Raw genomic sequence first — 21,408 nt, 5'->3', positions numbered from 1 at the left:
AGCATGAGAAAAATCAGTTGGGTTTTTTTTTTTTCTGGGGGGGGGGGCACACAGCAAGAGTCTCTGGGAATGACCTGTAAAACCATCTTTTAGGAGGTTGTCCAGTTTGACCTGTTGTTACTTTTCTTTCCACCAGAGCAAGTGAAACGGATCCACAGTGGTTTCTGCTTCTTAACTGGACAGGTTGATATCCCTGAAGTTTAACAAATTTTGTGTTCTGTAATGAAGCGTTCCCTTCATTTTGTGAGCGGTGTCTTGAACCAGCCGTACCTCTAGGTGGCAGCAGAGCGCTTTCAGCACTAATTTAATGAAACCGGAAAATAGCAACAGTAGCAGTTATGGCGTCCACAGCGGCGACCCGGACGGCAGCTGGTGCTGCTAAAGTCGTTAAACCGATTTTTAGCCGTGATTTGGACGAGGCTAAGCGCCGAGTCCGGGAGTTATACCGAGCATGGTACCGGGAGGTCCCCAACACAGGTACGTGTGCTCCCTTTAGCGGGTAAACTGTGTGGAAGAAGCGAGGCGAGCGTCAAGGTCGCGTCTATGGAGCGGTGCAGAATAATTAACATTAGCTGCTAGCACAGAGGATCCTGAATATGACAATGTTTTAAAGACTCTCTCCTCTCTTGTGTCAGATAGAGATGGTGATGTTTCCGTTTAATCTAGACTGTAAAGGGAAGTTCATGACTTCAAAGCAACCTTTAGATACTGACTCTAGCTAGCGTTCATTTTGGCTCCAGGCAGATGAGGCTGCATCGAAGATTATGTACTCTGTACTTTATGTCCACACATTTTAACTTAAAATCATACAAACAAATAAAGAATCGATTAAAAAAAGAAAAGAGGTGCATATATTCGTGTTACGTTGTTGTGTGGGTTCATGCTTACAGAAGACCTGTTACTTTATTGAATATAATATGTAAAGCAGCTTCGTAACACCCGTAGTTAGCAAGAATTCCATGTTCAGCATTCACTTTGTTTTGGCTCCTAGCAGGTGGTTACTTACACGGTTACCCATCAGATCCTTTAAGAGGTTTATTTAAGGTGTACATCTAAGGGGTACATTAAATCTTCGGATTTTTAAAAGAACAATTTTCCTATATCCATATGCGGTGTAAAAATGTGGAACAGTACAAGTTTGGAATTAAATATATATATTGTTTTATGTGCAGACTAGTACATAGTTGATTATGTATATTGTCTGATTACATGTTATATCGAGGAACACTGATGAGTAAATTATTAAATAGCATTAAGGGAGTAGGATTAAATAAATGTGTACTTTAGACCTTTTCGAACATGTAAATTGTTCGCTGTATAGATTTATTCCTTGCAACGTGATTTTTTTTTCTATTTTGCTTTCTGTTCAGTGCATTTTGTTATTACGATATTATTACTATTTACCTCTTCAAAATCAATCAATTACAAACAGAGTGATTTCTAGTGATGGGACGTTCTGTATCGAGGCTTCGAAGCGTGTGTCGAGTAATGGAGGGGGCGTTTCCGCGAAGCGCGTATCGAGGCTTGCTTCATTTATGGGAGGAGCTGAAAATGATGACGTCCGAAGCCTCGCTGCCCGGCTGTACCACGTGACTGGTTCAGGAAGCGGTTTGAACTTTGCCGCAAATAATCATTTTCCATACTGCCAGTATAAATATACACAGTATACTGCCATCACTACAATATAGATGTTTTACACACTCCTTTTGTTGTTGATATTTACAGGCTGTGTGCAAAATGCCACACTCTTCAAATTCATGCCAACTAATATTTTCACGTCCAGTAGGTGTCCTGCTAGAGCAAATGAAGCTTCAAGAAGCTTCGCGTTGGGGTGAACCAATTGGATGAAAAGCTTCAGTGCTTCATGAGGCTTCATCTGCCCATCACTAGTGATTTCCTTATGTTTAACACCCAAATGCTGATGATCATCTGATCTGATGTAGCAAAACAAATATGGCATAATGATGATGATGAGTGGCAACTTTGCAAAAACAAAGACAGTAGGACAATTTTATTTCAAATAGCCGCTGTAGATTGATTTAATTCATGCAGCTGTAATAGTAACATTTAGGAATGATGTCCTGGATAAAGTGTGTGTAGCAGAACCAAAATGGCTCTCCGTTTGTGTCTGTTCCTCTGCAGTCGCAATGTTTCAGCTGGACATCACAACACGCCAAGGAAGAGACAAAGTTAGGGAGATGTTTGACAAGAACAAGCACATCACCGACCCCCGTGTGATCGACATGTTGGTCATTAAGGTAAAAGCAGCACCTGTGACAAGAAACAGTAAATATGATTTTTCTCAAGGCGGTGTCTCTTAGGGCTCTGATTGCTGATTAAATCTAACTTAGAGCCACACTGAGTTGTTTACTTCACGGTGTGTTGTGGTGTTCTCTGTTTTTTGTGTGTGTGTGCTATTTAAAGGGGAAAATGGAACTTCAGGAAACGATCCACGTCTGGAAGCAGAAGACCCACATAATGCGCTATTTCTACGAGTCTGAAGAACCTCGCCCCACCGACTTCCTGTCCAAATTCTACCGGGGACACGACCAATGAACTGTACAGCTCTCGGCCTGCCCTGTGACCTGTTTTTTGGTTGTGTCCAATTTGACAGCTGTTTCTCTTTATTGTAAATATACACTTAACAATCACCTATCTATAGTTCAGTCTCTTTTTATTATTGATATTGTCAGTTGGATCAATTAAAGCCATCAGCACACCATGACTGAACGTGCAGATGCTGTTGTGAGCGGGTTGTTTCAAACAACATAAAGCTTTTTCACTGCAGACAGTAGGAAAAGCATGTGAGAGCTGAATCTTCATTATTATTATTGATTTCATCAGTTTTATTATTATTTTTTTCCTGCTGCTATGAAAAGCTTTAATCTTGTATTTGGAAAATTGACATTTCCAGACCAAAACTGAGCCGAAAGCTCTAACAGTAAGAGGGACAAATAACATTTTACAGTCTGGATTTTGTCCTCCTTAAGAAGGTATAATCCATAAAACTGGACATGAAACAGCTCCTGGGAATAACTTAACAGCTTTGTTCCAAACAAGTTTCATATTTCATGCAATGAAGTGTTTTAAACAGTTGATAGAAAATTAAATTTTATTGAAATCATTGTGTTCTGGTATCGATGTGTAAGATGTGAGTAGTGAATGACAAATACAGTACAATAAGATCAGCCCGGGGCAGCAAAAACCCTGAATCTAGTGCACAAAGACGCAACTCCGGCAAGGTGTTAATCTGCTGAGATGCTCACTGACGCTGGGCGGTGGTCATCGTCACACAATACACAATCTGTGAGGGGCAGAAAAAGTGTGTTGATTTATTTTTACACTATAAAGGCCTGTAAACGGTTACATCTTAATATGAGATGTTTAAGAACTGCTGCAAAAGCCTGAAGAAAAATAAAGCAGACAGAAGCATTCAAGCTGCTAATGTGAGCGTAATGTTTTTATTACAGAGCTGAAGCTCTGAGCAGCAATCTTAAAGCCTGGTCGGCAACAGCAAAGGGGACCTATTGTACTGATTGGTGACCCCTCACAAAGATTGTAAAATGACTATGTATTGATTTTCCTTCTTTTTGACTCGCATGGATTACTCAGTGTTTTTCATAAAAGCATCCATCACTATTATAGTACACATATATATGATAGAAAACAAAGAATCTTAATAGGTACCTTTTAATGAAGCATGTTATTTTTTTTAATTGCAATGGTAACTCCCACATTTCAGTCTGTACTGAACAACACTGTACAACACAGACGGAGCAGGGAGCGTGCACTCTGCCACACGGTGACACCCACAGCGACAGCCAGCGATACCTGCTAACCTGAAGCTTTCCAGACCCCCTCAATCATCATCATCGTCGTCCTCGGGGACGAAGATGTCGTGCTCCTCCAGGAGGGCGGCAAAGTTCTTGCTGATCTGCGTCCCCACATACAAGAAGGGTACCACTATCAGGGCGATCCGGATAAGGCCGAAGGGGGTCTGCTCCCCGGTGTCACACACCCCACCACAGAAACAACAACGTTATTTAACGGCGCTCGTGAGACTACACCTTCCGAGGATCTGATTTCGTAACACTGCGTGCAAATGAGACTCACCTTTCTGGGTTTGGGGAGCATAGCACCGGACGACGAGCACACGGCCGTCCGGCACGCTGTCACGGTGTTCCCCGGTACACTGGAGGGGGTCAGCGGGGATCTGCGGGGGGCTCTGAGGATAGACAGCCTGACGACGCGACTGAGGGCCGACGCCATGTTTACAGCGTTTGACGATGCAGCGGCAATGCGGAAAACGAACCGGAGATGAATTGTGATGTGCAAGAAGAGGGCGGAAACAGCGCCCCCCTGTGGTGACTCAACAGCACCGCGTTTTTGTTTTTATTTTCCCGACTGCATTTCCCAAAGTTGAAATAAAACACGGAGGCTATACATTGCGCTTTACTTTGTCTTGCAGCTTACATTTAAATATCATAATCCTTAGCAAACAGCGGTTCATTCATCTTAAAAAGTTCAGACGGCAAAAAGGCAAATCAATAAATTACTGTACAGCATTAAATATTTACAGAATTCTTATACTAACTAAAACATCAAGGAGCAGAAGAACAGTAATCATGACAAAATGCATTGAAATAGTGGACCGTACCACACAGTAGATACTGGAATTACGAGAGATGCATGCTAGACATGCACTGTTCAAGTGTTAAGTTACTCCGCTGTTGTCAAGTGAAGAAACAACCAGGTAAAGATCAGACTTCCTAAATGTGACTTAAATTATTTAAAGAAAGTTTCAATTTAAAAAAACAAAACAAAAACAGATGTCTTTCTCAAGTACCAGAAATGAAATTTGACTTTTGTTTGAATCAAACGTGATGTAAACAGCTTCGTGGATGAACTGCCATCATCGCCCCGGTGCAGAGTCATCCGCAGCTTTTCGTCCCTTTCATCCTTACTCAAGTCCTTGTGGCTGTACCGCGTACTTGTGAGGCAGGGTCGTGGTAGCAGAGCTGGCTCCTCGCTACAGAGTTGAGAGAGATTCACTCGTCAAAATTAGCGACACTCCAGATCTGACTGTCCGCACCCTGCGATTCCCTTTCTCACCTGATGTCTGAAGGTCAGATGTCTGAAGAACTTGCTGACCTCACCGGGTTTAAGGGCTCCCGCGGTCTTGCTGCCATCTCCTATCCACACAGTTTGCCCTTTGGTGATAGCAGCTCTGAGGCTCACACACTTGACTATGTAAGTGCTGGGGACAGAGTTGGGCATGGTACTGGAGGACACTGTGATGTAGGATGCGTCTTTCTGATGGTTTTGGTAGCGCACTATCAGTGAGGAAGAGTGGTCATTCATTAAAAAAAGTACAGAGTACAGTACAGAGAGAGGCTCTGTTCTATGTTTCTTTTTAAAGGCACGGTGGCGATTACCTGCAGATGTGACTGCTGTGTCTGTGGTACTGGCGAGCTCCAGCAGAACTGTGGGATATGTAGGATGGAGCAGGTAGAGCTTTCGAATGAGAGGCTCTGCCACGGCAACACCCGGCGACACCTATAAACAGCCGGAGAGCACATTTAGCACAAAAGACTCCTTAACAGAGTCGAGCACAATGGAGTAAAATGATCACAGAGGGCTCCTCTTCCTGGGTTCTCATTAACCTAGCAATTCTATCTGAGGAAGACTTACGGTTGTCTTGGTAACATTCTTCTGTGCTTTGATTGGATCGCTGGCCCAGAACAGGAAAGCGGATTGGCCCGTGGACGTGGAGATTGCAGAAGTTTCTATACGAAGATGGGGACACACGAACTCGGCGGCCCACAAACGGGTCCCATTCGCCCCATCGATGATTAATGTCTGAAAGACAAAGAAGAGGAGGAAAAACCACCAGTAAGATCGGAGCAGATGTTACATGTCAGCAAAGTAATTTCAGCCCTGAGGGGGAAAAAAGCATGAAAGAACCTTTGGTTTGTTTGTTTTACCTTCATGACTCCGTTTGATGAATGCTGAATGAAAAGATCGAGGATTCCATCGCTATTGAAGTGTCCTGCCACTGGTTGACTGTGACATACAAATAAGTATTTTAGGAACGCATATTTTTCTAGTTTTCCAAAGGATGGGACAGATGTTTTGGTGGAATGTGATTTTTAAAAAAAAACAACAACAAAGATCGGGGCATGCAGCTAAAATGAAGTCAGGGAAACCATATCTGACTGAGTGCTCTTCTCTCTAATGATTTTGCATTAATCACACGATTACCACACAGAAAGTTGCTAAAACAACAGTTACATGAACTATTGAAAACTTCAGACCACCTCATGGCAATAGTAAGGCGCCCCTCGCCAAAATATAATTTTCAAGCACATCAGTTTGTTCAAACCTCACCACCCTCAAGTGGTTGCTGCAGGGGGGAAAAAATAAACAGGACTGTACCTTTGACTGGAAGCTGTTTTGTAGGTCCATTTCTTTCGCAAATTCTTCTGCCGGAGCAGTAACTGTACGCTGCCTCCATACACCAGCACCCAGTCACTTCTGGTGGAGTTCAGGTTCGAAGCGGTGTCCAGGTTGTTGTGGTTTCTGCCAAAACCAGCCACAAGAGGGAGCAGGAACCTGGCCTGGTCATGGTCACGTGGGCTAGAAAGGACACAACAAAGATCTGATTTTGACTTATTTTAGACAAAAACATATATCTAGTAATCTGCTTTCTACTTTAGTGCCAGCTGGTTAAATGTATTTGGTATTTAACAAACAAAGAAGAGTTTGCACATTGAAAACAGATCTATGCATCAATAGCAGACACCCACCTGTAAATTTGTATGATGGAAGAGAAATTGTCCTTCTTCATGCCCTCCCACCCTGAATCCTTCTTTCGAAGCGCCTGAGTTTCGGGCAGTTTTCCAGTAGCCTGAAAGTAGATGTCTCGCAGGGAGACGGCCTTCACATTACCTAAGGGAACACACGATGACACAAGGTCCTGTGAAACCACCATTAAAATAACTTCAAGGGTCACTTCAATAGTTCTTAAATGAGCTCCTCAGAATCAGTTGTTGTTGTTCAATAACTTTAGTATATTTAATGAAAATATGCTTAATTTTATCTGATTATTTTCCCAGTTAGAAAGCTGTGAATGTCCTTCAAGAAGCCCGGAGAACTATTCCTGACGACTACTTAATGAAATCATAAGAAATCTGCCTAAGACAGATCAGGCTGTGTTGTAGAATAAAGGTGGTCATACCAAATTTTGACTTTCAAGCTGGTTAGAAAACTGTGTTTGCCTAATACAGGATTTCCGTGTGTTTGCACCTGTTTCCCATTTTGCTAGAAAAATATTATAATATGTGTCGTTATAATCAAAACTCTTGCAATATGAGCACACAGAAAAGCTCATGGGGTGATTCTTTTTGGAGCAATCTTTAAGTATTTAAGCAGTTAACCTCATGGTAGTGAATCTAAAAGAAGGAATGAAAGAATAGGAAAGAAAAATATTCCGCTCTTCTCCCCTCTGCTCTTCTTCCCTTTTCTGGGAGGCAGTGGAGAGGTAGAGCGTACAGCTCGATCTGGCGGAGAGGTGTTGGAAGCCAGATCGGGTCCCCCCCTTCATCGCAAGGGGGGGACCCGATCTGCCTTTCGTTGAGGCACACAACAATGTGTGCCGCTAGTAAAGTTTCTGAGCTGCTTTTCCTCATAACAGCCACCCCCCAAGCTTTTCTCCATTTAAAGCAGCATTGTCAGGGATTGTAACATCTAGTCCTTTTACTGAAACGTCACCTAGACCAAACAGGATGTAGTATACTCCTTGTTGTGTCTCATATAGCCAGGGACCAATCAGCGTCCCTTGGGCTGTGACGTTGAAAGGCACAGCACGTCCGAGTAACGCTCCCGTCTCTCCAGAGATCAAAGTCAGAGAGAGATCGAATTTCTGAAAATACACAAAGCAGCAAAAAATAAATAAAAATACAAGCAAACTGTAAATTCTTCAGCTCGTAATGATTGTTAAATGAATTAGAATGAATGAATTGTGCTTACGTGAACACTACAAAAAAAAATAATGCTCTGCAAACTGTAACATGCATCAATATAGCACATGAAGAAATAAGGGAGGCTGGCATACATCATCCGCTGGCAGGGTGGCTACAAGCAGATCTGGGTGTGAGTCGCCCTGGAGGTCTGGAAGTAACACTGCCTGAGATTCAATGCTCTTAATTGATGATGACCACAGCTTCTTTCCTGTGGAGGGAAAGGAAATATCTTTGAATGCTTAGAAATGAATACTTGCAGTTGATTAATTTTATTTACTTCTGCACAGCTGGGACAGCACTGAGTCCGACCTGTGGTGCCGTTGACAGCCATGATGTAGGATTTGCAGATGAGGAGGCACACGGGCGACGGCACGGTGCTGTACTGCAGACCACACTGGATGTACATCACAGCCTCTGACATGACTTTTTTCCACAGCACCTTGCCGCTGACGGCAGAAAGGGCCACTGCACTGTAAACTGGGATGAAGCGCATACACCATGTATAAATATCAAAGAGGTTACAGAGAGAGAAAGCACACAGAGTCATCTTCAATGACTTTTTGCTGCCAGTGGTAGTGGATCACTGCACAAATTGTATGGAATAATGAAGGACTACATCCAAATTCTTCAACATCACCTCAAATCAACAGCTAGACGGCTGAAACTCAAATGCAGTTCAGTGTTCCAAGAGGTCAATGATCCCAAACACACATCAAAACCAGTTTTGAAATGGATAAAACAGGTTAACATTAGGCTTCTGAACCTCAACTCTACTATCGACTACACTTAAAAACCCGGGTCCATGGTTGGAAACCAACCAATTTAAAGGAACTCCACCAGTTCTGCAGAAGCCAATCAGAATGAAGCCAGAAGCAAAATAAATATACACTTGTGCACACGGTTCTTTTTTTTTTTTAAAGTAATTAAAGATGTGTGCTGTACAATTATTCCAGCCTGGAAAAAGAAGAGTTCAAAGAAACCACTGAAAGCCCAAAATTACCATGACACAAATGCTCATGATGAGTAAGTAAACTTCTGATCACAGCTGTGGATGGGTACCGGCATGAGGCTGCAAAGATATTTACATATCGCACATACTTTGTGTGGTGTGGGTCTCATTGGTCGATTCGGTAACACCCAAGAACACATCCTCCACTGAATCACCATCAACATCCCACAGTGCCAGCGCGGGTGGCGTGACACCTAAAAAGAAAAAAACATGAACACCACCCACTAACAGAAGCAATGTTTCATGTGTAAACAGAGCATGTGATGGGTAGAAAGATGTTTCACAAGCCTGTGTAATGACAGGTGGAAAATTACAGGGTTAGGCACTTTGTCTAGCCTCGACGACTCCTGAATAAGCCTTATTATCGTGGCACCACTCACTTTAGATATCAGCAGAGGAGAGCGAGTTCTTATCAAGCACTGGCTGTTTATTTTTCCTAGTTTACTCTGGAGCTAACTACAGGCCTACTAATCTGTATGCTATGTTACATGATGGGCATTAATAAAAGAGTCCCTAAATGTGCATTAATGTTCTTACCTCCTGTCCCTCCCAGTGCTTTCTCCCACTGCAGCCTCTTTTCCAGGTCTCCCTTCTGGCATGGAATCAGGAACGCACAGAGCAACACAACCACTGTGGCACACACCAGAGGCACCAGAAAAAACGCACTTCGGATAGCGTTCTTCACCCTCAGCCTTTTTTGTTCATCAGAACTGTGAAGCCCTAGCCCAGCACCCCCCATTGCTCCAGGGCCCCCTCTGTCCTCCCTCTTCCTCTCTCCGTCCGAGTCCCTGTGGCTCCAGTACTGCACTCCCTTCATGTCATTCCTGTCCTGCCTGGATTTGCTGGGGAGTCGCTCCCTCCACTCGTCCTCCTCTTCGTCCTCGTCCTCGTCTTGCACCCCGTCTTCCGCGCCGACAAGTCTTCCAGATCGGCCGCCGCGCAGCTTGGAAGACCCCGTGCCCAGGCAGCTATCCCTGCCGAGACCATTTCGGGGGTAGTTGAGCACAAGGTCATCCTCTTCGCTCTCGTCATCACTATCTGCTTGGGTGAGAGGGTCATACTCCCCGAGCTCCGAGCCCTTCTTCCCTGCAAAGACACACAGAAACTGCTCATTAGGAGTACACTGGTTTGAACATGACAGACAGATTCAGACAAATGCTACAAAACTAAACAGACAGCTCTTCACAGTACAAAAGAATAATGACCCAAAGCAAACTGCGAAAGCAACCTGAGTTTCTCAACACAAACAAATTAGATATTATTCAATAGCGGAGTCAGTCACCTGATCTAAACACAATGAAGCACCTATAGAGGAGCTAACAAAACTGAAATCAGAGACCCACAAAACAAGCAGCGACCAAACGTGGCTGCAGTAAAGGCACGACAGAGCATCTCAAGGGAGAAAACACAGCATTTTGTGACGTCAGTGGGTTTTAGACCTCAGGCAAATAGTGACTACAAAGGATTTTCATGCAAGTATTAAAAACTATACTTATATTTAAACGTTAATTTAATATATAATATACAATAATTTTGAGCCTCTGATGTTTGATTACACCACTTTACTACCATACTGTAGAGGTGGGCAGAGGCAAAACTAGAAAAATAGTGGATCTAACGCATCCACTTAACACACTGGTTACTGCTACAACTACACGTTTCTTTTCCAGCTATTTATTTATGAGTGACTTATGTATGTATATATATATATGTATATATTGTACTATTCTTAGTTAGCGTATTGTCTGTCTTGTCTTAATGTTGGTTTATAATGGAGCACTGTAACAAAAAACAATTTCCCCCAGGGATCAATAAAGTATTCTGATTCCTGTATTTTGAGGCATTTTTTTGATTGTAGCCCCCCTATTGCACAATAACACACTTAAAACAACAATAAAAAATAAAAATAGTAATAACACGATGACGTTAGCTTGGTTATTTTATTTCATCAATGCTTGTCAGCATTTTTTTTTCACATTACAGATTTCTTTAATTAAATAGAAATACCATTAGAAGAAAGAATGGAAAGAAGAACAGAATAGAATAGAAATAGTATTACCGTAATACAGGCAATGATGGGCATCACTGTTTCCAGTAGGATATTGTCGCCAGGTCTGAGCTTGTATTATGTATTTGTCATGATTTTTTTTTAATGGTGAACTGTCTAACAGCAGGTTGTTAACATTAGCGAGCAGCGCCGTCAACGTGCCGCTCTGACGCTGCACTACACAAACAGAAAAACTGCGGCCATCTGATTTGACTAGGATTAAAAAATTGGCACGAGAAATTGGCAGAGATAAAACGGAAAACCTGACAACTGCGTATGACAAGCCAGTAAAATCAAATGACTTCGCTACATTGAGAAGGCTGAGAAGCGAAATGGGAGAGCACAGACTATCAATGAAGCTAAGCTCCGTTACGTCTGCACATTGGTCTGATAAATAATACAAATCAGTGCGGCATCTTACCGGGCAGTTTGAGGGCACGGGACAGCGCTGCAGCCATTTCTCCTCTAACAGAGCCGACGTGAGGTAGCAGTGATGTACGAACCCACAGACCCACCGAACCAACAGTTTGGCTTTGCGCCAGACCATTTGCATCATGGGACTTGTAGTTTATGAGGAACTCTTGTTTTGCGACGTCTGTAACTGTACATATATATTTATAAACAGTGTAAAAACATCATGGACATTGACTACATGCTAAATTTGAAATCATCACATCATTTTTGAACGATATAATTACCCTATAGATGATACATGAAGTAAATATTTATGCGGCATATTTATTTGCTATATTTCGCAATATCGTTGTGTTCTTTTGCACTTTGGAACTTGGGGCATGCTCCCCCACGATGTAATTACCATACCTAACACTCCAATTACAAGTTTATTACCTTCGGTAATATATGTATGTTAGTGGAGGACAGCAGCTTTTTATTTTGACAGTGTTTAGGACTCGGGGAAGGTCCTTGTCCCACGAGGCATCTCGCAAAGTAGGCGAGTCACCTCAGCAGGCAGACCTGTGCCCTTTCAAAAATTAATCTCGTTAATTGTACGAGGACACGGGCGTCACCCCGCGTCGTTATTTTCCTTACTCATCAGTTTAAGGCATGACCCAACTACGGTGGAGGACGGGCATAGACCACGTACACAGGCACTCTCTATTATGGTTTCAAATATAAGTTTCCTCCATTGCGTTTTTTTAGTTTCTGTCGAATTGTCTTATTTCCGTGAGTAAAGAAACGATCGATTAGCCAGATTCTGACCCTTTTAATAGTTATATGCAATGTTTATGTCGTAAAATCGCTGCGCTATGTGACACAAAGGATCATGGGTATGCAGGTATGCGCGCTATTCGTATTTCGTCAAGACTAATCGATCACAGATTTATTACGGTAGCAACACGGTCGTGTTTTAATTGTCTTTGTGTGTATTTCGAAGACGACAACGTTAGCTATTTCGAATCTTCTATAAAATATCATAATTCTTCAAATAGCCATTTTGGATTTTGGCCCAAATCAGTTCCCGTAGTCATAGCCCCCAAGAAATCTCAGGCGCGCACGCGCTTTTGGAAAGTGTGTGAGAAAATGGCAGACGTCTCTCTGGATGAAGTTATACGACAGCGCCGTATTAACGTCAAAGCTGCAGCGAAAAGGTATTTTTTGAGTGTGGGGAGACTGGTGCATGTGTGTTTATTAAGGATTTCGAAACTTGTAGTAACATTTCTAAGCGCATATCGAAAACTTAGTGCTGCTTGTAGCTACTCGACAGTCGTAAGCTAACGTTAGCATGTTACAGCTAGCAGCGATTACGGGCTGAAAGCTAGTCTAATAGTGGCTTCAACAAACTGTAGGCCTTCACATTTGAAGCCATTCATATTGGAGACAAAGAAAACGCAGTTTAATCTCGGAACCACTCTCCGCTTAACTAAACAGATTTCTTTGTTTAAGTCTTTAAATTGCTCGTCTCTTTCAGCATTTTGTTTGTAGCTTCACTCGTCAGGCTTGGCTAACTAGCACGCTAGTGCTTTTGTTGGCAACAAATCGTAGTTTTGTCCTCACGTAATGAACAAATGTGGTAGCTGGAATGGGTAAAATTTTCCATAATTTTCAATAATCCATAAGTTTCCATAATCATCTGAGAAAAAAAATCATATTCAATGTGTTTCTAGAAGTGATTGTAACGTGGAAGGTATCGCCCTAATGCATGTTGTTGTGTTTGTGTTGTTGTTGAACCTAATGAAACCTTGTTTTTCTCAGGCCAGCGTTTGGACGAGGTTCAGGAGGAGATGGGAAAAGTTTTGATGCCAGACAGAAGATTGGAGTTAATGATGTGAGACAGAGGCTTGGAGGAGGCACAGGTAAAGTCCAGCAGATCAGTGGGTGTAAATGTTACTTTGTAATGAGCAAAGTCATTGTCTTAAAACTCTCAATTTCTCCCCTTAGGTTTTCAAGTAAAAGATGCCAGAGAGAAGCTGGGGCAGAAAGATGCTCGTTTCAAAATCCGTGGCAGGGGAGGAGCAGGAGTGGTGCAAGATGCACGTCAGATGATCAACTCACGCAAGCAGGGACAGAGTCAGTTCACCGTCTCTGCACCGACCACACTAAAGACAGCAGTAACACAACATTTACAGAGCCAGACGCTTGTGCCGCAGATACAGATACACACCAACAACAATCTTGCTGGTGTGAATACAAGGCAGTTTGGTTCTAATGCACAAGGACCGAGTCTGAAGGCCAGTGCAGTACCACAGCTGAGCAATAATGCAAGAATGATGGATGCTCGTGATAGGCTGAGCCTCAAGAGGAGCATTGGAGGGACACAGACACAAGCAGCAGTTGCACCACCTTTAAAGATAACTAAGACCATCCAGGTGAGAATAAATAAATCAGGCTTGTATGCTTGTAGAAATATACAGTCAGAACTTCCTTAAGTAATGTATTATGTTTCTTTTTCCAGCAACGTCCAGTAGGGATGTTAGGAGGAATACGTGCCGCTACACAGGTAGATTAGTTTCTCTTGACATATTTAAATGTAACAGGACATTTATGAGCCCATTTCTAAAGATTTAAGATATCATACTAAAAGGATTACTTTGTTTTTCTACAGCCTACTCTAAATGAGCATGATGACGCCCCGAATAAACAGTTAAAGATCACAACTGCAAACAATTTGTTACAATCTCGGGTAAGATGTTTCTCTGTGACAAGGCTACACGTGGGCCTTTATACAGAAACTTCAGCGTGTCTGCTGTGCGTACCTACATGAACTAGAGTGTTATCTATCTTGTCTCTTTTTTTCACACAGCCTGGTACAGCAGGCTCAGCTTTCTCCATGTCAGCCCCCATCACCAAGGTGGTTAAGAATGATGCTTACACGGCCCCACGGCCCGCTGTTCCTGTGGCTTCTCCTCGGCCCACTACCAGCCTGGCTGCCACTCGGTCTTCAGCTGCAGCCTTACAGCCAGTCTCTAGGACTCTTCAGCAAAGCACAGCAGAAACCAGTGCAACAGCTCCTCCTCCTCCTCCTCCTCAGGTAAATCCATTCATTTTTATCTGCAGCTCAGTGTGTGTTCTTTCAAATTGTGCTCATATAACTTGTGTTATTATGGTTTTTATTATTATAATTGGTCTTTTGGCTTGATGCAGCAAGTCAGACAAGTTTCTAATATAACAACTGCATCATGCCCCAGACAAAGGAAAATAATTGATTTCCTTTAATTGCTTTATATATAGCTGGGATGTGTGACATATAGTATTGTCACAACACTAGAATTTGAAACTCGATACTGATACCTCCCATTTTCAATACAACATCAAATATTTTGGCCATTTGCCCATAGTGCTACAACAGCAGTCCTGGCAATAAGGTCTTTTTTTTTTTTTTTGCAAAGTTAACGTCTTACCAGCCGGCTCACAGCTGGCTACAAAAAAAATAACAAACACATTTTAATAAATTATTGTAAAAGTAGAAAAGCTATTTTATCATATTGTCCACATCTGCCATTTCTTCCCTGTTCACACTGCTCTGCCTCAGTCTGCAGCCCTTCTTCTCCTCAGCTCTGCTCTTCAGGCCCGTCTGATTCTGCTGCTCTGAATTTTACTCTTTATTTTACTCAGATTAGTTCTCCACACTCTGGACTGACATCAAATTCGGAAATGCGAGCTTTACTGATCTCTGAAATTCCTCTTGAAGTGTTATTCAGTGTTAACTACTTCAGCTGTTAGTGAAGGGAGTAGCTGTGTGTCTGTCTGCACCTGTGCTGTGGGATCTTAAATCTTAATTTGATATTTTTAATATCGATTAATACCCAAGTATTGATTTTTATTTGACAATATTAAAAATAACTAGCGTAATTTTAAGATAAAAAATTTAAATCTTCAAGATAACAAATAACTAATGTTGTAACAAAAATGTAGTGGAATATAGACTATGGCCACTTTTAGAAACAGTCCCGCATCCTGCAGAAATTATGCCGACAGTCAAAGGCAACAGCTGCTGTCAGTCTGCAGCTACATTTCTGCCACATTTCAAGATCTGCCAGCAGCCTGTCTTCATACAGACCCTTTAATTTTTACTTGCTCTTAATTCAATAAACAGCTGTCACTTTGTAAAACATTGTGGAGGTAAATCTTTTCTGTTTGTTTCATGCTTAAACTTAAACCACCGTTTAATATGTTTAAAGAACTTTGATTGGCTTTTAACTGTTATGCTCATACTATCCTTGCCTTTTTTGCCATCCATGCCACACCACAATGAACTCTTCTTACATCCGTAGATTTGCACATTTAAAGGGAAACGTGTAACGTGCAAAAGGCTAACAGGTGAAAATACTGAATGCAAGATGGAATGAAAAAAAGAAATTTTTTTTTTTCTTTGGTTGTTTTTGTTTTTTAAACCTGGCTGCAGACTCTTTATCAAATAGACCCCTGCAGTGATTCTGTTACATGTATCAGTTCGATTGATATTTAATGTGTTCACACAATCTTTACATTTACTTGACTGTTTGGTTTTGTCATTTTTCATTTCAGCCTACTTTTAGTCCTTTGGAGGGGACAAAAATAACGGTGAACAACCTGCATCCCCGAGTCACTGAGGAGGACATAGTGGTGAGGAAATTGCTCTGTTTGCCTTTAACCTTTTCTTGTTTGAGATTAAAATGATGTGCAGAGTGCTGTGAGTACCGTGATGAGTCATTCAGTGTGTATTTGTAATGCCTGTCAATATTTGTCCACAGGAACTGTTCTGTGTGTGCGGTGCCTTGAAGCGAGCACGGCTGGTGAAGGTGGGCGTAGCTGAAGTGGTGTTTGTCCGTAAAGAGGACGCTGTGAGCGCATACAGGAAGTACAACAATCGCTGCTTGGACGGTGAGTGCCAAGAGCAAGGACGCACACATGAAAGTCTTCTGTTTAACATGCAGTTTAATGGCTGCTGTAGCAGCGAGATGTTTTGCGAGCATGTTATACATCATATATATAGTGTTGTGAAAACGTGTTAGACTCCTTTCTGATACCGTAGTACAGTTTTCTGGTTCGTGTCAGACTTTTCATAACGAAACCATGTCCATGGTACAGACGTAGCCCCTCGTTTAGAAATAAGGACCTCGATTTGTTTTGATTAGTCTTTCTGTTTGGATCTACCTGGTTCTGCCTCATCTTCACTGGCCGTGCTGGTATTCTCTGTGCCTGCATCCACGTGGTGACTGTAAGCGCCATTTATAGTTACTACATGTTTTTGAAGTCATTTGTTTGATGCAGATTCTGAAATTTGATGTCTGAGAATAATGTATTTCGTCGTCATCTCAGTTTATTTAGAAGGCAAAACCTCAACAGGATCTTCAGCTTTATTGTGAAAGGTTTATGTGGAAAATAAACAAGCCGACGGCGGAGCCACACGTTGGGTTTACCGTCGTTGTTGCTAACGACAACGCGTAAAAACAGTCGCTTATCTGTCTGTAATGTGGTTATTTTAAATATAGGAGAAAGAGAGAACTTTAAGAAATGAATTTAGCCATTACAGTGACCATGAAAACACTGAAAAAATACTGCAGTAAACAGTAGGGATGGGTATCGTTTAGGTTTTATCCGATACCGGTGCCAAACCGGTACTTTTGAAACGGTGCCGGTGCTTAAACGGTGCTCAAACCGGTGCTTAAAGAATGGAGAACACAAACTTTGTCCAAAAACCTCTCATGTTTAACTGTTTTCCACTTTTTCTTTGGTCATTTTAGCCTTTTTGGCCAGGGTGAAGGGAGCATCTGCCATCAAACAAGAAGACAGCTGCATGTAACTACGACGGTGTTTGCTAGTTCACCTTACATGCATTAATGTAATAACGTGGTTAGCCTACTCAACGTAAATTACACACGGACAACATTAAGCTACTCACGCAGAGAAGAACGGCTGCTGCTGCATCATCATCCGTCATCATTTCTGCTACACTGGCAGGGCTAGGGGCCAGGACTCTCCTCTTCGGGTTTTTGGGGGATGTTGCTAACTCCGGGTCCGATAACAGGCAACCCACCCGCAGTAGATGTGCTCGGTGTGAGGTCTCGCAGCAAGCTATCAAATACGGCGCATTTTTCGGCTTTTAAAAAAAAACGCTATGCGTCGCCAGGTGTTTCATCGGATTTGAGGTGTTACCTCCTTTGCACAGTATCAGCTTAAAGCACTTGTTGCTGCTGAGTTTGCATCTTTTGCTGTGAAGTACAGCTAGACTTTTGACCGCTTCGCCTTGGGCATTTTTAATCTGTAGCTCTGCTCTAAAAGAACATACGTACCTGGACCCGCCTACTATCCTCGGAAACGTAAAATGATTGGCTAGAATTCAAAGTGTATGACATCTCAGGAAAAAAAAGCACCGAAATAAAGCACCGAAATGTGCGCTGCTTTTCGGTCTGGTTACTACCGTTTATGTCATGGCACCGGATACCGGTACCCATCCCTAGTAAACCGTTTATTTTGTGACACCAAGAAACAAATGATAGCGTAAAATGAAACGTTAGACATTTTCATATCGTCATCCGATATATATCGTTATTTCGAACAGCCCTAGGTGTTAGTGTGATGCCAAACTTCCTTCACAGTGATGTGATAGACTCATTGCCAGTTATTCCAAGTGCTTGATTGTAGTTCTTAATGCCAAGAGTGGCACAACCTGCTATTAGGTTTGCAGGGCAATAACATTTTCATATCAGGCCCCTTAGGATTGGGTAGCTTCTACGTTAGTGAACAAAGTCCTTATTTGAAAACTGCATTTTGTATTTACTCAGGTTTTCTTTGTGTGATATTCAAATTTGTTTGATCTGAAACATTCAAGTGTGGCAAACATGCAAAAACCTAAGATATCAGGAAAGGGGCAAATAGTTTTTCACAGATCTGTATGTGGTCAGGATCGTTGTGATTGGTTCATTTATGTCATCTGTTTTTTCCTTTTCTTGTCCACCCCCAGGCCAACCCATGAAGTGTAACCTTCATATTCAGGGAAATGTCATCACTTCTGATCAACCCATTCTATTGTGAGTGAGCCCTCGAGGCTTCTTTAGTTAATTTCAAATGAATCTCTACTCAATTGTGTTTGCGTGTGAGACCAGGGTTGGCTCAGACAGAGAGAGGGGACAGTATGTATAAGCGGTCCATGAAAAGGCAGTGAGTCACTGTATCCTCGTTATATGTGACCTTTTGTATAGACAAGGTATGTAGTGTGTTGGGTAAGTGAAAATCCAAATAACAGAACTGGTTAAAATGCATTACAGTGCTGATCAGCATCCTTCTACCCTTCACAGACTTCCTCTGTATAGGAAGAATCCTAAATTAAAGAAATCATTGTTTTGCATATTTTCATTGTGCCATAATCTGGCTTTTATCTACATACTAAAACCTATTAGCTATCCATTCACTGCATTCCTAAAGTAAAAAGTATTTTATTGTGGTCCTCTTGTGGTGCTGTCTAAAGTGAGCGACTCTGACTCCCGTCCCCCTTAAGGAAACTTTCTTCTGATTGGCTACCCATCATTAACAGAAGGGGTGAACATTGTGTGTGTGCGGGGCTTTTGTGCTCACAGCCAGAGCTGTGAGACTTAAATGACCGTGTTGTCCTCTTGTCCCCTTTCACTGACTTCACACAGATTCAGGAATAGAAAGAATAGTTTGAAAACAAACATTTAAAACAGTCTTTTAGCTTTGGTGACCTTAGTGGGCATATTTAATATGAACTGAGGCAAACTGTATATAAGGGAAAGCACCATAAGTCCATTTTGAGCTGGTTAGTAGCATTATTACATTGCTTTTGAAAAACAAGCTATTTGTATTTAAAGAAATGGATGTTATCAAGTTTAACTTCACACTGAAATGTAAATACCAGGTGCTGTTGCTGTGTTCTCCACTAGAGGTCAGGCATGTAACCCTTTTGGCCTAACAGCTGTCTCTTTAACTGAACTCAGTGGGAGGGGACCCCTCTGTGTTGTTTGAACCATTAAAGGACTTAAAAAATAGTAACAACTGTTTGACTTGCCCACAGGCGACTCAGCGATACTCCGGGTACAGGCAGCAGCACAAAGAAAGAAGGTCTGCCCGCCTCCTTATCACGGCCCGCCGGTCAGCGTTCCTCCTCTCAGCCCACTCCAGAGGTGGACCCCCAGACCATCCTCAAAGCTCTCTTCAAGTCCACTACACAGTCGACCTCCACCACTGAGCCTCCCAGCTCACAGGCCACTGCCTTTCGCATCAAGATATAGCCCACGTCTAAAGTGAAAACTCTGTCTGTTCATGTTAGTGCATTCTCAGTGTTCTCATTTCAAACTGTGGTGTTCACATTGACAGCAGCCAGCACACATTCTCATGAAACAAATTTTTACACATTTGATATACATGACTCCTGTGAACGTGAAATTCATCATTCATGCATCCTTGTTTGGGTTTTATCAAAAGTCACCTGTTGGTTTTGGAAACGGAGCGGGGGGAAGTTTCATATGATCTTTTAATCCGATGTAGAGGTGGAGGAGGGGTAGTACCAAATTTAATTGCAACGGGTGTTTGGGTTTTTTTTTTTGTATATTAAGTGACAGTTTGATTTAGTTTAATATATATCCCGTCATCCCGTCATTGCCGCTTGCCTCCAACTTCCAAAAGAGTAGGAGTTTAAAAAAAAAAAACCCAGCCCAAACCCTTTGACTAATTGAGGACTGTGTGGTAGTGTTATTCTTGAGAGTTATGTAATATTTAAGGCTGAATATTCATGCAGGTGTGTTCATTTATCTTACCTGTGCTTCCCTTTGGGTTTAATGAGTGTGTATAATGCATTGGGGGAAAAATATATACAGACAAAACAAAAAACCAAACGTCTGTCATGTCTGTTTTATTAGGAAGGACAGTTTGGTTAAAATGTGGGAAGATGATTTAAATTGAGCCCAAAGTGATGCCAAAATAACTGAAAATACCTGCAAATCGGGGACTGGCGTAAGCTACATAATACCATAATAACTTCAGTAAGCTAGCTCTGAAACGGACATGTCAGTTTATTTAGTTTTAACATTCTTGTGGCATCCAGACTCGTATGCTCCGTGACTGGTTTTTGCTTGATGGTCAACATGTTTAATTCTTTCTATTATTACTCCTGATTTGTGTTGAAAGACTGTAATTTACGTTCTACTGCATTCTTGGTATGTAATGCAAGACGAGACAAAGTGGTAGGATGTATCTGAAATGTCACCATTAAATATTTAGCTTTGTAGATGATGTCTGAGACTCTTTGCTTTTCATATCATGATCTCTTTGTTGATTTATGTATCTGTGCTGTTAGGCTTTCTAAAAACAGTTCTGGACTTGTGAATGATTTACAAGTCTGGTGCTGAACCTTTAGCCGTCTTTGTTTCAGTTTTACTTCATAAATACACACCTACAAGTAAAACCAACAACCAAACTATTAAAAAGGAGAGATTCACTCCAGTTGTTGAAATTGGTTTGAGGGAAGCAAAACCATGGAGGCTTGTTTCTTTAATCATTAAATCAAGCTCAAATTTTCAACATACCAACTCAAACTTCTGAGAAAATAACTTAAGTAATTAGTTATTTTGTTGAAATTTTGATATAAAAATTCATCTTCCATTTAAAAAACATCAAAATTTAAAACCCTGGAACAGGCTGGTGAAAAAAGTTATATGACAACATAAACGATAAATGATCCTCAGAGCATTTAGCCTCAAGGTCGAGGCTAAATTTGACCATTGAATTCATTTTTTAAGGTAGGCTGTAATACAAACTAAAAACTAAATGTGTGGGTTTAAAGCAAACACAGAACCTGCTTAGCAGAAAATCTGGGGAGGGGAACGGTACCAAACGGGAATTCAGTTGTACTTCCGGCGTGAAAGGTCACACCA

General features: G+C 41.8%; 4 protein-coding genes and 1 non-coding gene across 7 annotated transcripts; 2 read left to right on the top strand and 3 right to left on the bottom strand.

The window, feature by feature from the left end:
• Window positions 1-324: 324 nt before the first annotated feature.
• On the top strand, window positions 325-3,191 carry ndufa6 (NADH:ubiquinone oxidoreductase subunit A6). The gene is made up of 3 exons (XM_085352116.1): window positions 325-477; window positions 2,143-2,258; window positions 2,425-3,191. Exons 1-3 carry the CDS (start codon window positions 339-341, stop codon window positions 2,554-2,556), a joined length of 387 nt encoding a protein of 128 aa, XP_085208242.1. The 5' UTR covers window positions 325-338; the 3' UTR covers window positions 2,557-3,191.
• On the bottom strand, window positions 3,088-4,302 carry smdt1a (single-pass membrane protein with aspartate-rich tail 1a). 2 transcript variants are annotated; one of them, XM_085352118.1, is made up of 3 exons: window positions 4,114-4,302; window positions 3,840-3,997; window positions 3,088-3,304 (listed from the first exon to the last, which is right to left on the bottom strand). In XM_085352118.1, the coding sequence occupies exons 1-2, from the start codon at window positions 4,267-4,269 to the stop codon at window positions 3,860-3,862; spliced, it is 294 nt and encodes a 97-aa protein (XP_085208244.1). In that variant the 5' UTR covers window positions 4,270-4,302; the 3' UTR covers window positions 3,088-3,304; window positions 3,840-3,859. The 2 variants fall into 2 exon arrangements, with proteins under 2 accessions (XP_085208244.1, XP_085208243.1); XM_085352117.1 differs by having other exon boundaries at window positions 3,832-3,997; window positions 4,114-4,283.
• A 154-nt stretch (window positions 4,303-4,456) lies between these two features.
• On the bottom strand, window positions 4,457-11,587 carry fam234b (family with sequence similarity 234 member B). The gene is made up of 13 exons (XM_085352115.1): window positions 11,499-11,587; window positions 9,568-10,116; window positions 9,120-9,224; window positions 8,331-8,498; window positions 8,114-8,229; window positions 7,771-7,921; window positions 6,807-6,948; window positions 6,436-6,636; window positions 5,985-6,063; window positions 5,692-5,859; window positions 5,436-5,556; window positions 5,113-5,333; window positions 4,457-5,029 (listed from the first exon to the last, which is right to left on the bottom strand). The coding sequence occupies exons 1-13, from the start codon at window positions 11,533-11,535 to the stop codon at window positions 4,961-4,963; spliced, it is 2,127 nt and encodes a 708-aa protein (XP_085208241.1). The 5' UTR covers window positions 11,536-11,587; the 3' UTR covers window positions 4,457-4,960.
• Window positions 11,588-11,990: 403 nt separating this feature from the next.
• Window positions 11,991-12,144, bottom strand: LOC146633282 (U12 minor spliceosomal RNA). The gene has a single exon (XR_014906173.1). It is a non-coding gene; the product is annotated as a U12 minor spliceosomal RNA (small nuclear RNA).
• Window positions 12,145-12,585: 441 nt separating this feature from the next.
• poldip3 (polymerase (DNA-directed), delta interacting protein 3) lies at window positions 12,586-20,735 on the top strand. Of its 2 annotated transcripts, none has more exons than XM_085352114.1 (10): window positions 12,586-12,687; window positions 13,292-13,392; window positions 13,478-13,905; window positions 13,992-14,036; window positions 14,142-14,219; window positions 14,340-14,562; window positions 16,062-16,141; window positions 16,270-16,399; window positions 18,483-18,549; window positions 19,551-20,735. In XM_085352114.1, exons 1-10 carry the CDS (start codon window positions 12,620-12,622, stop codon window positions 19,765-19,767), a joined length of 1,437 nt encoding a protein of 478 aa, XP_085208240.1. In that variant the 5' UTR covers window positions 12,586-12,619; the 3' UTR covers window positions 19,768-20,735. The 2 variants fall into 2 exon arrangements, with proteins under 2 accessions (XP_085208240.1, XP_085208239.1); XM_085352113.1 differs by having other exon boundaries at window positions 14,340-14,567; window positions 16,064-16,141.
• The last annotated feature ends 673 nt before the right edge of the window (window positions 20,736-21,408 follow it).

This window comes from Diplotaxodon limnothrissa, linkage group LG4 (genome assembly GCF_057381915.1).
Source record: "Diplotaxodon limnothrissa isolate DT_005_m linkage group LG4, D_limnothrissa_male_GT1.1, whole genome shotgun sequence".
NCBI lineage: Eukaryota > Metazoa > Chordata > Actinopteri > Cichliformes > Cichlidae > Diplotaxodon > Diplotaxodon limnothrissa.
This window is presented reverse-complemented; position numbering and strand designations above follow the sequence as displayed.